The sequence below is a fragment of the Rhinoraja longicauda genome, chromosome 2 (genome assembly GCF_053455715.1).
Source record: "Rhinoraja longicauda isolate Sanriku21f chromosome 2, sRhiLon1.1, whole genome shotgun sequence".
Taxonomy (NCBI): Eukaryota; Metazoa; Chordata; class Chondrichthyes; order Rajiformes; family Arhynchobatidae; genus Rhinoraja; species Rhinoraja longicauda.
The window spans coordinates 94,488,029-94,504,280 of NC_135954.1; the positions used below are offsets into that span (position 1 = coordinate 94,488,029).

Below are 16,252 nucleotides of genomic sequence, written 5' to 3' on the forward strand. Positions count from 1 at the left end.
TCTGTTCCCACTTGTTTCAAATGTCACAAAACCGAAAAGAAACTCTAAATGCAGATAGCAAACAAAAATGGCTATTACTAACATGCCTATGCCTTATATATTTAGTCCAAACAATCTTCCACAACATGGAATTTAGTTTCAATGAAACGTGAAAACTAAATGTTGAAGATACTGAAAATGTAAATAAACCTGTATTTCTTTTTCCACAGAAGATTAGAATAATATTTTCTAAAATATTAAAAAGCAAGGGTTTCACTAAGATAAGTTATCATTCAATGCTAAAATCTATTTGCATTTTTAGAGCATCTAATATGAAACAGGACTGGCTCCCTTGTTCCACATTTTAGTTTAATTACCATAATTACATAATTTATGATGTGATTCATGTTGCACTAAAGTAGTATTACCATTTTATTTTTCAAAATCTTGCTCCGCATTAAAAGCGAATCTTCTAACATGGAATTTACCTGCAGGTCTGGCAGATTTTGCACTCTGGACACTGCCATCCAGCCCGTTTCAAAGGGGTCACAGCTATGTCTAGGCATGCTCCATGGTAATGTTGTCCACAGCTAGTGCAGAAAAGCTGATCTAAAAGTTCCCCTGGGCTATCACATACAGCACAATTTGATTCTTCCTTGGCTGAAAAAAAAATTAGCAACGGTTACTCAAGTGCCATTTAAAGACAAAATGAGCTGTAATAACTTGACAATCGCTGGTTATGGTCAAACCCATATTGAAAAGGAGTTTCGCGATTTTATTTGAAATAGTCTTTAATTGAAGCAACTAAGTCAGAACTCAACACCTGACAAATTTCTCCCTTAGAAAGGCAAGCTGGCTCTTTCAACTTCAGCTGAATGATTTTTTTATCGTTTTAAGGATTAGTTCCACCCATAATGTGCCAGCGTAAAATGACCTAGAGAAAAAAAAAAATCTCTTGGTTGCATTTGTATAGTGGTGAATAGTGAGACATACATGAGATGTTACAATAAACTTCCTAATTTGGAAATGTTAACAAGAATGGAATATCAATTGGATTTCCATTCCTACTTCCTGATACACCAACCTTTCTGAGGAGTTGGCATGTTGAATTTGGGTGATATTTTGAAACTTCTCTTCTAAGATGCTGCTAATGGAATAATAAATCAGAGCAGAAATCAGAGCTGTGCCTAATTTTCACACCATCACATAATAAGATTACGGACGATCTGTAAAAGTTAATGTTGCAATTCCCTCCACTGCCCCGACTTTCTTTCCTTATTCCCATTTTCCCTAAATGGTACAGCTCTGGAGTTTCAGCCTGACTCTTCTCATTAAACACTGAAGTGGGACACAATTTCGCAATCTTGATCCAGAGTTGGGTGCTTCTCATTGCACCACTCCCATTGTTTGTTATCAGACTATTGAATGGTCCTTCCATAAGCTAAGACGTACTCCCGATCTACCAACGTACGTCATTACGGACCATGTACTTTAAAAAAATCTGCCCTTTCTCTGTAACTATGATGCTGTTACACTGCACTCTGGTATTTTTTCTTTATATTACCTGTGTACTTGTATTTGACTTGACTGTACTCATGTATTGTATATTTGTTTGGATAGCATGCAAACAAAGTTTTTTATCTGGATCTCAGTATAGTGTGACAATAATAAACCAATACCAATCCAAAATAATTTTGTCTATTGGTACACTGTTGAAGCTCTGATGTCTGCCACCACTTGTAGAAATATATTTTAGGACGTTAACCTTGAGAAAACAATTTAAAGTACCTCCACTATTTAGACTGAATCATCCAACATGATACTGTGTGGCACCAGGGCTTGATCTTGAAGCTCCTCCAAACCATCCCTGACCGTCAATTAGTGCGGTTCCTTGCCAACATCCTCGCCAACCGCAGTTTTGTACTCAAGACCAGCGACGGACAATGTAGCCGACTGCGACGCCTAAGAAACGGAGTCCCCCAAGGCTCGGTACTGGCCCCCATGCTCTTCAATCTCTATATCAGCGATCTGCCACGCACGACCTCGCGCCAGTATGGATACGCAGATGACTTGGCCCTACTGCACTCGGACAAGTTGGTCAAATGTTGAGGATGTGCTCTCGGCGGATATGGAACTTGTCACGGGCTACCTTAAGACCTGGAGACTAAAACTGAATATGGCAAAAACCACCACAACGGCCTTTCCCCTGAACAAGGAAGCTCAACGCCAGCTAACCGTCACCCTCAATGGGTCACCCCTACTCTACAACCCATTTCCTACATACCTCGGGGTGAAACTAGATCTGCAGCTGACCTACAAGCAACACCTTGAAGCTCTCCGTGCTAAAGTCTCGGCACGGAACAACCTCCTGCGTTGCTTGGCCGGAACGTCATGGGGCGCCAGGACAGCTACTCTTCGAACCAGTGCTCTTGCACTCGTGTACAGCGCCGCTGAGTACGCCGCCCCAGCATGGTGCCGCAGCGCTCATACCAGCAAGCTAGACGCCACTCTCAACGACACCATGTGGATCATCACTGGCTGCCTACGCCCTACTCCGACGGATCTCCTGCTGGTGCTCGCAGGTAGCGCACCCGCCAAGCTTCAGAGAGTTCTTCACTCATAGGCTGATGTGCAAGGCTCCATCGGAGGCCAAACATCCTCTGCACCACCTCGCCCAGGATTCACAGCAACTAGGACCTCAACGCCTGTCATCTCATCACCCTTTCTCCTGTCATGCAGCGTCCCTCTGTGGCTCCAGTTTCAACATACTAGGAGCATGGAGAACCAGCTGGGAACAGACATCACGACCTCCTCAATTCACTGTCGCACCGAACACCACAGCCCCACCCGGCTCGGACATGCCCCGCAAAGAGTGGGTCGCCCTGAACCGGCTCCGCACAGGGGCCGGCCGGTTCAATGCCAACATGCATCGTTGTGGGTTGCGTTCATCAGCAGCATGCGTGTGTGGAGCAGACCAGCAAACAGCGCAGCACGTCATTTTTGACTGCACTGTCCTCCGTCCCCCTGGTGGAGGGGTAGACCTCACGGCCCTTGACAACAGCACATTGCACTGGCTACAGCGCCTGGAGGGCGTTACATAATTTCTGCTGCCTCAAACGCAAGAAGAAGTAGTTCCAACAATTTTGAGCATAAATAAGTCCATTACCCCAATACCTCCAGGAAGATAACTAGCATTTTGAGAAGGGGAAAAGGTAATCAATAAATTAACACATGAAGGCACCAGGGTTGGAGCAAAGAAAAACCTTGTTTTAGCTGATATGCCAAACGACCCCACTTTTGTCATTCCAGTCACATGTGGCAATATAAACACGTTTTGTACAGTGTGTCGTGGCTAAATTGCAGCCTTTGGACAACTGTCTGAAGACAAAAGCTTCAGGGAATGGATGCATCCTTGACTTTCCCATTGTTTATATATTTGAAACATAATTCACTAGAGGCAGCAATTATATCAACCTTGTCAAAGTGAGCAGTTTATTTTAATTACGTTAATAGATAATAATTGTTATCTTTATTAAAATGCCATTAGTTCAATTGAGTATGTTCACTATTTGTAAAACATCACATCAGAAAAGGACTTGGAATCACACTTGCACTCACATCTTTCAGGAGCCTGATCAATGTGTTCTGGACAGAGGAGCGTAAGAGTTCTAATATCCTGAAAAGTACCGGCTCCAGCTGCACATGGATAGTGGTACAGCTGATTACAATTCACTTTCGAGCATTTGATGGTGGCTCCAAGGTGTTTACAGTATGCACAACGCTGAAAAAGAAAGATATGCATGTTAAAATAAGAAAATTACTTTAAATGTAAACTTAATACCCTGCAATAAATATTGGTTACCCATGATCATCTAAAGAACTGTGCATTTGCACCTCAGACACCTCAATTTGTTTTTAAGACTGTTCCCAAACTATGTCAGCAGAATAAAAGTGAACAAAACTAATCAGCTAGAAAGTCATCTTTTTCAAACTTCAACAACTTAGAATCAAGTACAAGGCAATTAAAAATAACAGCGACAGGTAAAGATAACAGCCGGTAACAAACCAAAAAAATGCTTTAACCATTATATATGAAATGGTGATTCCATAAATGTATCACTCAGCTAGATATTATGTATCACTCACTAGATATTAAAGGAGTATATTGAAGGGATTATTTATTTGCAACTCTTCCAACATTTCAACAGTAACTGTCTGTAACTTCATGACTTCCACATGAGCACCCAAGTCTTGCACTGTGATCAACTGTTCATTGCTGTTTTGCTGATTGCATTCTTAATTAGTCTCCACAAGGATTGGAATTAGGCAATTCCTCATCATTTATGGGTGGGAATCTGCTCAAACAACATGCAGCGAGAAATTGGGTACAAGGAAAAGTACTCCATTCATCTTATTAGACAATGTCTATAAGGGACCATGGTCTTTAGACTTTAGAGATACAATGTGGAAATAGGTCCTTTGGCCCACCGAGTCTGCGCTGACCCCCAATCACTCCTACACAACACACTAGGAATAATTTACAATTTTTACTGAAGCCAATTAACCTACAAACCTGTACGTCTTTGTGGAGTGTGGGAGAAAATTGGAGCATTTGCAGAAAACCCACAAAGCCACAGGGAGAATGTATAAACTCCATACAGACAGCACCCTTAGTCAGGTTTGGACCCGGGTCCCTGACTGCACCACTGTGTCGCCCTTGTATTGACAACAAATAGCGGCACATAGAAGTGTGGAGAGAGGGGCTTGTATGCATTGTTCTTCATAAAACTAATGCCCGTTGAGATCACATAGTGCAGTAGTGGAGATATAGAAGGTTTTAGAGCTTCAAATTTTCTATGAAATTTGCTTTGAAAAATGGAATTTTGAGTATATTGCAAATATTGGGTGAAATAAATCATCTGATTTATGATCATTTCTGAGACAGACTCTCAAAAACATAAAATGCAAAACTTGCATTTAAATTAAGAGTAAACAAAATGCATGTTATCATCAGCTGACCAAAGACCTGGTATTATAGTAGCAATGCGATAAAAGAAAACTTGACTCGGAAGGATTATCGAAAATTTGTTAAATACTCAAATTCAACACGTGTTGATTTTATTCTTTTTCTCGCAAATTTAAATTTTCTCTGGTATTAACTTACTCTCAAACCATTTCCTTTCATACAATTTAGTTTCATGACCTGCATTTACAATCTTAAACCCATTTATTATCCATTATAGATTCAGGAATATAATGTACACTGAACAAGAGGAAAAGGGGAGATAAATCACCAAATCATAAAAACTGAAAAGCCTTCAAAAGGAATTTATGATGATCAAGAGATTGAGGGAGTTCCAGTGGACATGAGCTTCATGGATGAAAGAATAGCTATTATAGAGAACAAAACTCAGAACGTAACTAGTATCAAAGGAATAAAAAGGGAAGCTCATTTGGACACAGAGTATGATGAAATGATGATCTTCAAGTTCATCTGTTTTCAGGTTGCATATATTAACAAATGTATTATCAACAAGACTAGTGGTGCTTCGATAATTTCTCACCCAATTAAGCCTGGCAGCTGTATTGTTCTAAGCGAAGAAAGATCTATTTCATGCAATTAGACAATAGACAATAGAAAATAGGTGAAGGAGTAGGCCATTCGGCCCCTCGAGCCAGCACCACCATTCAATGTGATCATGGCTGATCATTCTCAATCAGTACCCCGTTCCTGCCTTCTCCCCATACCCCCTGACTCCGCTATCCTTAAGAGCTCTATCTAGCTCTCTCTTGAATGCATTCAGAGAATTGGCCTTCACTGCCTTCTGAGGCAGTGAATTCCACAGATTTACAACACTCTGACTGAAAAAGTTTTTCCTCATCTCCGTTCAAAATGGCCTACCCCTTATTCTTAAACTGTGGCCCCTGGGTCTGGACTCCCCCAACATTGGGAACATGTTTCCTGCCTCTAACGTGTCCAACCCCTTAATAATCTTATATGTTTCGATAAGATCCCCTCTCATCCTTCTAAATTCAAGTGTATACAAGCCTAGCCGCTCCAGTCTTTCAACATATGACAGTCCCGCCATTCCGGGAATTAACCTAGTAAACCTACGCTGCACGCCCTCAATAGCAAGAATATCCTTCCTCAAATTTGGAGACCAAAACTGCACACAGTACTCCAGGTGCGGTCTCACTAGGGCCCTATACAACTGCAGAAGGACCTCTTTGCTCCTATACTTAACTCCTCTTGTTATGAAGGCCAACATTCCATTAGCTTTCTTCACTGCCTGCTGTACCTGCATGCTTCCTTTCAGTGACTGATGCACTAAGACACCCAGATCTCGTTGTACGTCCCCTTTTCCTAACTTGACACCATTCAGATAATAATCTGCCTTCTTATTCTTACCACCAAAGTGGATAATCTCACACTTATCCACATTAAACTGCATCCTCCATTCACTGCAGTTTCTGGAGTGATCACTCTTCCCTTGTTGGCATAAAAGTTGCTTCATTTTAGGTTGTATTTGTTTAATTCTTTATTAAACAGAATCTTTTTCTTCCAAGGAAATTGATTTTCCTCAATTCGCTGGTGTCACACCAGCTGTATACTTGGCACGATTCTACCGTGTTGCTTATCAAACTATTTTCAATGCACATTCTGTTATTTTTCTTTTCTGTACTTAGAATAAAGGGGAGGCCATTTAAAACTGAGATGAGAAAAAACTTTTTCACCCAGAAAGTTGTGAATTTGTGGAATTCTCTGCCACAGAGGGCAGTGGAAGCCAAATCACTGGATGGATTTAAGAGAGACTTAGATAGAGCTCTAGGGGCTAGTGGAATCAAGGGATATGGGGAGAAGGCAGGCACGGGGTACTGATTGGGGACGATCAGCCATGATCACGATGAATGGCGGTGCTGGCTCAAAGGGCCGAATGGCCTCCTTCTGCACCTATTTTCTATGTTACTAAACCAGGTAAGCACAAGACAACACAATTTCAGCTGACTATGAACCTATCTGATTTACTTGGATTATTTCACTAAGCAGTCAAACTATCGTTAGTAAACATAAAATGTAGGCTATTTGTCAAGCCTGTTCTGTCAATCATCACAAAAATGACTGATGTTCTTCCACAACAATCATTTTTCTGTCCATCCTCATATACAATTCCCTTAATATCCAGAAAACTATCAATATCTGTTTAGAACACTGACTGAGCTTCTGTAGTCGTCCAGGGTAGAGGACGCCAAAAAGATTTACTATCCTCTGCTTGGAAACTTTTCATTTCACCCCAAATTGCCTAATTCATGTTTTTTATTTTACAGTTGTCTTTTAGAAAGCAAGCTCATATGAAAATATATAGATTTGTTTTCCCTTTCTTCAACAGGTTTTATATTTTTTGAAAATTGACTGCGCATTAAAAGCACTTGTGGTTGTGCAGAGGTGTCTCAAACAGGAGCTCAAAGTTCAAGACCTGTTCCATGAATGTGAACACACACGCTAGCCAGCACATCTTGAAATGCTGCTGCATTCTGGATCAAATTTTGAACTGCAGGTCCTGTCCCTTCGAGGGCATTAATAATCCCTTGGCACAACTCAGAATCAACCAAGTGTTTACTTCAAGTTGCCAGCTAACTTTTACTGCTAAAAGAACATTTAACTAATCTTCCAAGCCACTTTTTGAAATGTCAGGTCGATATGCTATCTGGTCTACTGAACATTCACACCACTTTGTTTTTAATTCATTGAAGTATCTGATTAACATTGTTTATGAGCCTTTGCTGGGCATAAATCATCACTTTTTCATGAAAGTCACACTTCAAAAATATTGCTTTGGCTACGAAATGCTTGGGGACATCCCAAAGTCATGAGGAGTGACACAAACACATTTTTCTTTTATGATTAAACGGAGAGGCATACAGTACAATTAGGCTCCATTCTGAGCTTTATTCAATCGCTGCAGTTACAATGTTGAGAATGTGTCTTAGTTTGCTGTATTTGTTGTAACTGTAGTCTGTGCAAGTGTATCCCGGTCTTCTGCAAGGGTGATATTTGTGGTGTTATAAGCTTAATAATGGGCTGGGATTAGTGGAAGATAAGATGCAGGTGTTTAGCATTTGTTAGAGTGAGCTAATTGGCTGCAACTTAAAGGGGGATTGTTCTGGGATGCCAGAACCAACTGTTGAGCCTTCCCGAGGTGTCGTGGGCCTAACTCAATGAAACACTAATGAAGGGAGGTGCCCACTTGATAACTCCAATTATATACTTGCATCTGCAGGATTTTTTTTTTTTTTAAGAGCTAATTAATTTATAGGTAGCTTTTTTTTGCATATGGAGTAATTTATTGTAAGTTGGTGTATTTAATTAGATAATACTTTGGATTTGGGCTTGGTTTTCTTAGTTGAGCGCTTATCCTGGAGTTGTCGCACAAGTATTTTGTGTTTTAATTGTAATCACGCAAAGTGTTTTCAATGAAAAATAGAACAAAGGCAGTTGGTTTTGGTTGATTCATTCGGTGGCCATCTTTAAATTAATAGTAAACAGTGCAGATATGAATTTTCAGGTCATCATAATTTCCGTCTGTGTTGTTTAGTAACACATATTCTTGGGAGTTTGTCTGCAAAACTTCCAGTTGTATTTAGGTTATAACTTGGGTCAAAACGGTAGTGACAGTTTGCTAGAAATCTATTGTAAACTTTATTTGCATTATGCTATTTGCTATATCTTTAAGTAGGGTGTAAATGGTAGATCATCTTTGGCAAACTTTCAACCATTCCTTCAGTACGGTGGTTGAGAACCTGGAGGATATCTGCACAATTATCCAGTTACAAAACAAAGAAACCACAAAAATGGAGTTAAAAATTTGTATATGTCTGGCACGAGATTCTTTCAAAAGGATAAGGCACCTTTACTTAGGGAACACAGGCATGAGCTGTAAATCTTTATTTTATAAAAGAGCGTTCAGAGGAGGTGGTTGAGACAGGTACTATAACAACATTTAAAAGACATTTTGACATAGAAAAGGTTTAGAGGAATATGGGCCAAACACAGGCAAATGGGACAGGTTTAGATGAGACATCTTGGTTGGCATGGACGAGTTGGGTCATAGGGCCTGTTTCCATGCTGTGTGAGTGGCACAGTGGTGCAGAGGTAGAGTTGCTTCCTTACAGCGCCAGAGACCCGGGTTTGATCTTGACTACTGGGGTTGTCTGTACGGAATTTGTACATCCTCCCTGCAACCGTGTGGGTTTTCTCCAGTTTCCTTACACACTCCAAAGATGTACAGGTTTGTAGATAAAATTAGCTTCAGTAAAGTCCCCCTATTGTGTAGGATAGTACGAGTGTACGGGGTGATCGCTGGCTGGCGTGGACTCAGCAAGAAGAAGGGCCTGTTTACGCTCTCGCTCTCTCTAAAATCTGAAATTTAAATCATTGCTCTATAAACCCTTTAATGATATGCCCATTTGTCTCAACTGACAATAATGCTTCCACCCTGCCTTTAATACAGCAATGGGTTTTGGTAGATGAACTGATTATGTTTTGCGACGTGTCCAGCCAGAGATATTTCTGTAATGTACCTTTAAGTGATTCTGCAAACACAATTAAAATTATCTATAGTCAGCCAGATCCTCAAAGGAGTCATTTTAACTTTGTGATTGTGGATTGGAGGAAGAGCAATAGACATCACTTGAGGTATTCATCAAGTAACCTTTCCCCAGAAGTTCAACCTCGGAGCAGCTGCAGCAATTGTGCTGATTAATTGATTATTATATCATCTCTGCTCCCTCTATACCAATCTATCAATATATGTGTTTCCCAAAGGATATGACTCTTGCACTGGAAAATTTAGGAAAAACCTTAAGCCAGACTTTCTTGCGTAAAACTGAGATGAATAATGAGCGACTAATCAGACACCAACCTACAGTGACCACATATGCACAGTTAAATTTACAAATCTAAGTTCCTATATGAGATGCCGTGCACTTCCTAAAGCATCGTATTCAACTACACTGAGATCCTGTACTTAGTTATTACTTGCCAAATACACCAAAACTAGAACCTCTCCTTTCTAAAAAAAAACTCACAGCAAGTCTTAATTAGTTTCGTTTAATTTCGTTTAGCTTATTGTCACGTGTATCCCAGGTACAGTGAAAAGCTTTTTGTTGCGTGCTATCCAGTCAGTGGAAAGACTATACATTACAATTGAGCCGCCCAGCTTACAGATACAAGATTACAGTACACTTATTTTGCTGCTAAAAACTAAATCAATCTATACAAGACTGGAATTTCATTCCCTCATCTTTAATTTTATTTTTAATAACATTTAAGAAAATCATTTTATGATGGTCAAGAACTAAAATTGAAATGGAGCAGCAAACATCAATCCAATAATGGATTCTATCTATTGAAATTGACTGTTGCTGCAGACAGAAGCCACCCACGGATGAACAAGGTAACCATGCCTAAGAAAAACAAGGCAATCAATAAAGGAGGCGAAGTAGCACAGTTGGTAGAGCCACTGCCTCACAATGCCAGAGACCCAGGTTCGATCCTGACCTCTGGTGCTGTCTGTGTGGAGTTTGCACATTCTCCCTGTGACCATGTGGCTTTCCTCTGAGTACTCTGGTTTCCTCCCACATCCCAAAGATGTGTGTGTTTATAGGTTAATTGACCTCTGTAAAGGGTCCCTACTGTGTGGGTAGTGAATGCGAAAGTGGGATGACAGAGCTAGTGTGAATGGGTGATCGATGGTCAGCATGGAATCAGTGGGCCAAAGTTTCCATGCTGAGTCTTTCAATCAAAAATAACAATAGCTACAGCTCTCCAAAAAGATAAGAGTAACCATTTGATTTAATTCTCATCCGTTAAAATTTTATTTTAATTGCCCCTTATCCCAACTTTCCCTTTATCAGCAATTTTCCATTTCTCAGTGATGAACCCACATGCACCAGTGTCCCTAACCAAAATGGCCTTCCAAAATAGTAAAGGGAGAAACAAAGGAGCAGGCTCAGGATCTCAAGCAGAATATGAAACAAAATTAATACATGACAGTCTTTCTTCATCTGATGTGTAACTCTGGTAACAAAAAAACTGGAAGTATCTTCTTGTGTTTTATATACAACAATATACATTGTATGTTTGAACTATCATAGGATATTCAGGTGAAAAATATGGAAAGTAGTACCTTTCCTTTAAAAGTACTACTGATAAGTATACAGCAGTAAACGTCACTTCAAAGCATAGTAGATTATCTGTGCCAACTGATATCCAGCACAGTCGTTCACAGATTGATTTGTGCAAAAATCGTCAGACGGATTTTTAAATACATTGGAGTCCCTGCAGAACACCTTTGGTGCAAGATATGTAGATTTTAAATGAGGGCAATTCATTGCATTTCTTCTTTCAAGGGAGTCATTAAACAAAACATATTTGTTATTGCAGCACAATCAATGGGTTATGTGGAGGAGGAATGAATCTGGAGAATAGTATATAGACAGAAGATATGTTTAACCATCTAACTTAGATGTCATTGCCTATATCCCAAACAAACTCCATCTAAACGTACTCCAGGATTTGAAAGCTGTTTCCACCAAGTAAGCTTAAACTCCTGAAGACCTACTGAAATACTTTATGCCCAGCACCAGACTCTTACACATGATGACATATTAATGAATAGACTAAATTCTCTTCTCTTTTCCCACACTACCTTCTGCCTCATCCCCAACAGCCAAGGGGTGTATGAAACAAACAATTTCCTGTGACATCTGTTGCTACAAATTTTTTATGCAATACGGATTTCACAGCTTTGATCTCAACTGGTTTTACTGTCACATTGCTGGAAACTATCACCTTTTTATTAGTTGCTGACTTGCATCTCACAACCCACAGCATTAAGGAGAAGAGTGCTAAACAGTCAGGAGAAAACTGAAGAGTGAACACTGCACTAAATCAGCAGGTTTGTATGAGAATTGAACGTTGTTGTGGACTTTTTTTTTTGCTGCACAATAGATGGAAATATTCAGTCAACTGTGCTAGAGCTGGTTTTCTGAAAATGCTCTCTACTGCGTATTACATATTTAAAAATTCAGAATATTGTCACATACACCAGGGTGGAATGAAATTCATTATTCACATGAAGTTCATAGAGTAAACAGTATACATGGTAGCTACAACAACAAATACAAAAACACAGAACAGTGTAGATTTTAATGCTATCTGAAGTAACACCAGTTACTTTCAAAGATGAATTTTCAGTCCTTTACTATACACACTTTACTATACAGTCCTTTATTATACACCCAATACTCTCACGACTGTGCGGCAAAATTCTTCTCTAGCTTCATTTACAAGATTGCGGAAGACACCAACCGTAGTGAGCTGGATTTCAAAAATGGCAAGATGGAGTTCAGGAGATAGAGAGATCACCAACGTGTTCTGGCCCAAGCACAATGGCGCTGCAGTCAAGAAAGCACACCAGCACCTCTATTTCCTCAGAAGGCAAAGGAAGTTCAGCACACAAGGATTGTTACCAATTTCTACCAGTGCATTATAGAAAGCATCCCATCCGGATGCATCACAGCCAAATTTTGCAGTTGCTCTGCTCTAGATCCCAGGAATCAGCACAGGTGTGGAAGCAGCCTAGTTGATCACACAGGCCAGTCTCCCCACACCAACTACATCCATACTTCATGGTACTTCAGGAAAGCAGCTAACATAATCAAGTTACCACTCACACTCTGGTCATTCCCTCTACTTCCCTCTCCCATTGTGCAGAAGATACAAAAGCTTGAAAGCATACCAACAGATTCAAGAACAGCTTCTTCCCTGCTATTACCAGACCGTTTGAACAGGCCTCTCATAAGCTAAGGATGTATTCCTGATCTCCCGATCTACCTTATTGTGGATCTTGCACTATTTTTTCATCTGAACATTCTCTGTAGCTGTAATACTAAATTCTGCACTCCGTTTATTTTTTTATTTTTCCACAAAGCCTTTCAAGGCATCTCAGTACCCACACCAAAAAAAAACAATGGCAACAATACCAGAAATATGACAGTGCAGGAATAGAAGAACTTAGAGGTATAGTTAAGAATAAGAATACATGGCAAGATCTCTGGGATTGGGTTTTGAAAGAGGTGAATGTTTCAGAAATCTGATAGCAATGGGAAAGAACCTGTTCTGCAGTCTAGATGTTGAGGTTTTCATGCTACAATATTTTCACCTGGAAAGAAGATGAGAAAAAGGGAATACCCAGGGTGGCAGGCACTTCCAGTCTTCCTAATACCATGCACCATGATGATGGATGAGATGGAAGAAAGTGATGTGGAAGCCTTATAGAGGATGCAGGTTTACCTGGATGTGGTCTGGAATAGAATGTATTAGCTATAAGGAGAGGTTGGATTGCATTCTCTGGAGCATCTGAAGCTTAAATGAGACCTGATAGTTATATATAAAACTATGCATAGGTAGGGTTGGAGAACCATTTTTCCTAGGGTACAAATGTCTAACACGCAACGGCAAAAAACAAAGTGCTGGAAGAACTCAGCAGGTCAGGCAGCATCTGTGGAGGGAATGTACAGATGACGTCTCGGGTCATAACCCTACTTCAGTCTGAAGATGGTGCCTGGTTCACACTGCCAGGGTGACATGGTTGAAGTAGACTTTAGACAAACAGCAAAGAAACAGGCCCTTCACCCCACCGATTCCACACCAACCAGCGATCACCCCATCCACTCGCCCTATCCTACACACGAGGGACAATTTACAATTTTACCGAAACCAATTAACCTCCGCACGTATGTATTTAGAGTGTGGGAGGAAACTGAAGCACCGGTAGAAAACCCACACGGTCACAAGGAGAACATAAAAACTCCTACAGACAGCACCCGTAGTCAGGATCGAACTCGGGTCTCTGTAATGCAGCAACTCCAAAGACGTACAGGTATGTAGGTTAATTGGCTGGGTAAATGTAAAAATTGTCCCTAGTGGGTGTAGGATAGTGTTAATGTACGGGGATCGCTGGGCGGCACGGACTTGGAGGGCCGAAAAGGCCTGTTTCCGGCTGTATATATATGATATATGATATGATATAACTCTACCCCTTGCACACTGTGTTGCCCAAAATGCATCTCATCCAAGATTTGACAACGGTATTTAAGAGACTTTTTGATAGGCACATAAATATACAGGGAATGGAGGGATATGGAGCACGTGCAGGCAGTGAGGATTTGTTTAACGTGGCATTATGTTCAACACAAACATGGTGAGCTGACAGGCTTATTCCTGTGCAGTACTGTTCTATGTTGCATGTACTCCAGACAGCACCTAACCAATGATTTATGGATTTCAAAATAATAATCTTTCCTGTGATTTATAATTATGCACCATTCCAACAGTTCACTAAACATCACTCCTATTTTTAATTGACCCAAATTCAATTTATTAACCCTTATAGTCAGATTTCAAAAGAGTTACTGTCAGAATTAGATAGAGTAAGCATGTATCTCTTGCAATGTGACACTCAGAAACCACTAAAGATTTTATTGTTGATATCTTAAAATGTCAGGAGTATATCTTAGGATAAATCTATTTCTTTCAATCATCTAAAAACAACTGATAGTGTATCAAACAGTAAAAAGCCACAGAGACGGCTGCCCCAATTACACACTGAGTTACTAAACTCATTTAAAACAGAAATAAAACAGGCTTTACATTGAACGCATCCACGTGAACTTCTACATGACTTAGTTTTAAATGATTGGACCCTTCTCTTGTAGTTATGTCCCCTTCTTTGAGACTCCCCATTAGTGAAAACATCCCAACATCCCCCCTGCCATGCCACATTAGGATCTCGTATGTTTGCATAAGATAAGGTGCTCCTCATTTAATTTTCATAAAACAAAGAGAGACAGACAAAACCTTGCTTTTGGTTTAAAATCAAGAAGCTCTAGAAATGAGATGCAACATAACTTGAATATCCAAACAACTCAATATGCGGTAACGTTATAATTTTCATTGAATTGGTGCTAAAATATCATCTACTTAGTGAGATAACGTTTTATAATCAGCACAATTGCTGCAGCTGTTCCAAGGTTATGATTTTTTGTTCACTTCTTTTCCCGTTTCAACTTACCTCTGTATTCCCTGAGAGAACAGCTTTGTCTACATTCACCAATACCTGTTCCTTCTGACACACTCCAGAAGACCATGCTGCACAACAATGGTGGACCCAACAGTGGCCTGTGAAAAAGATTAATAATTCATTTGTTGAACATGCTTACCTACCCATTTCCCAATACATGATCTTTTTAGGACTAATTTCTGATCTATACTGAGTTTAAATGAAAAACAAGAAGTCTCGTGGAAGCATAATAGTAGGTCAAAAGATTATGTTTCTCAGGCTCAAGTCTAAAAATGACAACATCAGCGAATTAGGACTGAGATAAAATGAAATCAGTGATCTTTTGAAATCTCTTAAGTAAAGGGCTGCGAAGATCCAGCTACTAAAGCAAGTCGATAGATTTTTGGGAAATTAAGGGAAAGAGTAATAGTGGTTTAGTACAGGAAACTGGCACCCAGGAAAAAGGTGTTACTGCATGGTTGAGCAGGTATGAATGGCTAAATAGCCATCTCCTGCTTCTACCCTTCATATATTCTACCCAAAAATTGATAGTTATTTCACTTCTATTGGTAACTATGTATTATTTTAAAGCCAAGTAAGATGTAAACAAACTGTGCAAGATGTAACCAACTAAGATGTAAATAAACTAGTTACATCAGGACAATTTATTTGGCGATACACACATTTTTTTTAAAGTCAGGAAGCAACATTTAGGTTGCATATTCCAAATTAATACTAGCAGGTAATAAACAGACATTACTGATGGAAATCAGAGCCACAACAGTAAAATATACTGTTGACCCAGCACATCTTAACGGTACACTTCTATTTTCCATGAATACTTCAAATAATGCCAATTTATAAGTCCGTTTTGAACACGTGTTGAACATCCCATAGAAAATAGTAGAACTGCCATATATCTTGTATAATAGAAAGTTATATTACATAGCAACAAAAATAAAATTTTGATAAACAAGCCAGTGTTCCTAAAAAAAGAGAAAATATTATGAAAAGTCACAATTTATTACAAATGCAACAAGATTACTTCGGATCTCATGTAGGAAAACACTTAAAAATAATCAATCATGATCTATTCTTCAAAAATTATCGTTGAAAGGTTCATGTACCTTTCAAACAGGACAAATAATGAA

The 16,252-nt window shown here is 39.7% G+C and overlaps 1 protein-coding gene across 5 annotated transcripts in view; it reads right to left on the reverse strand.

Moving 5' to 3' along the window:
* The window catches only part of kmt2ca (lysine (K)-specific methyltransferase 2Ca), a 328,698-nt gene that overhangs the window by 173,018 nt on the left and 139,428 nt on the right, over positions 1-16,252 (reverse strand). For all 5 annotated transcript variants that reach the window (XM_078424496.1, XM_078424488.1, XM_078424479.1 and 2 more), the window contains exons 7-9: positions 15,114-15,220; positions 3,598-3,760; positions 468-639 (exon numbers count right to left, since the gene is read on the reverse strand). In XM_078424496.1, coding sequence (XP_078280622.1) covers positions 468-639; positions 3,598-3,760; positions 15,114-15,220 — 442 coding nt within the window. The remainder of the gene's footprint in view (positions 1-467; positions 640-3,597; positions 3,761-15,113; positions 15,221-16,252) is intronic.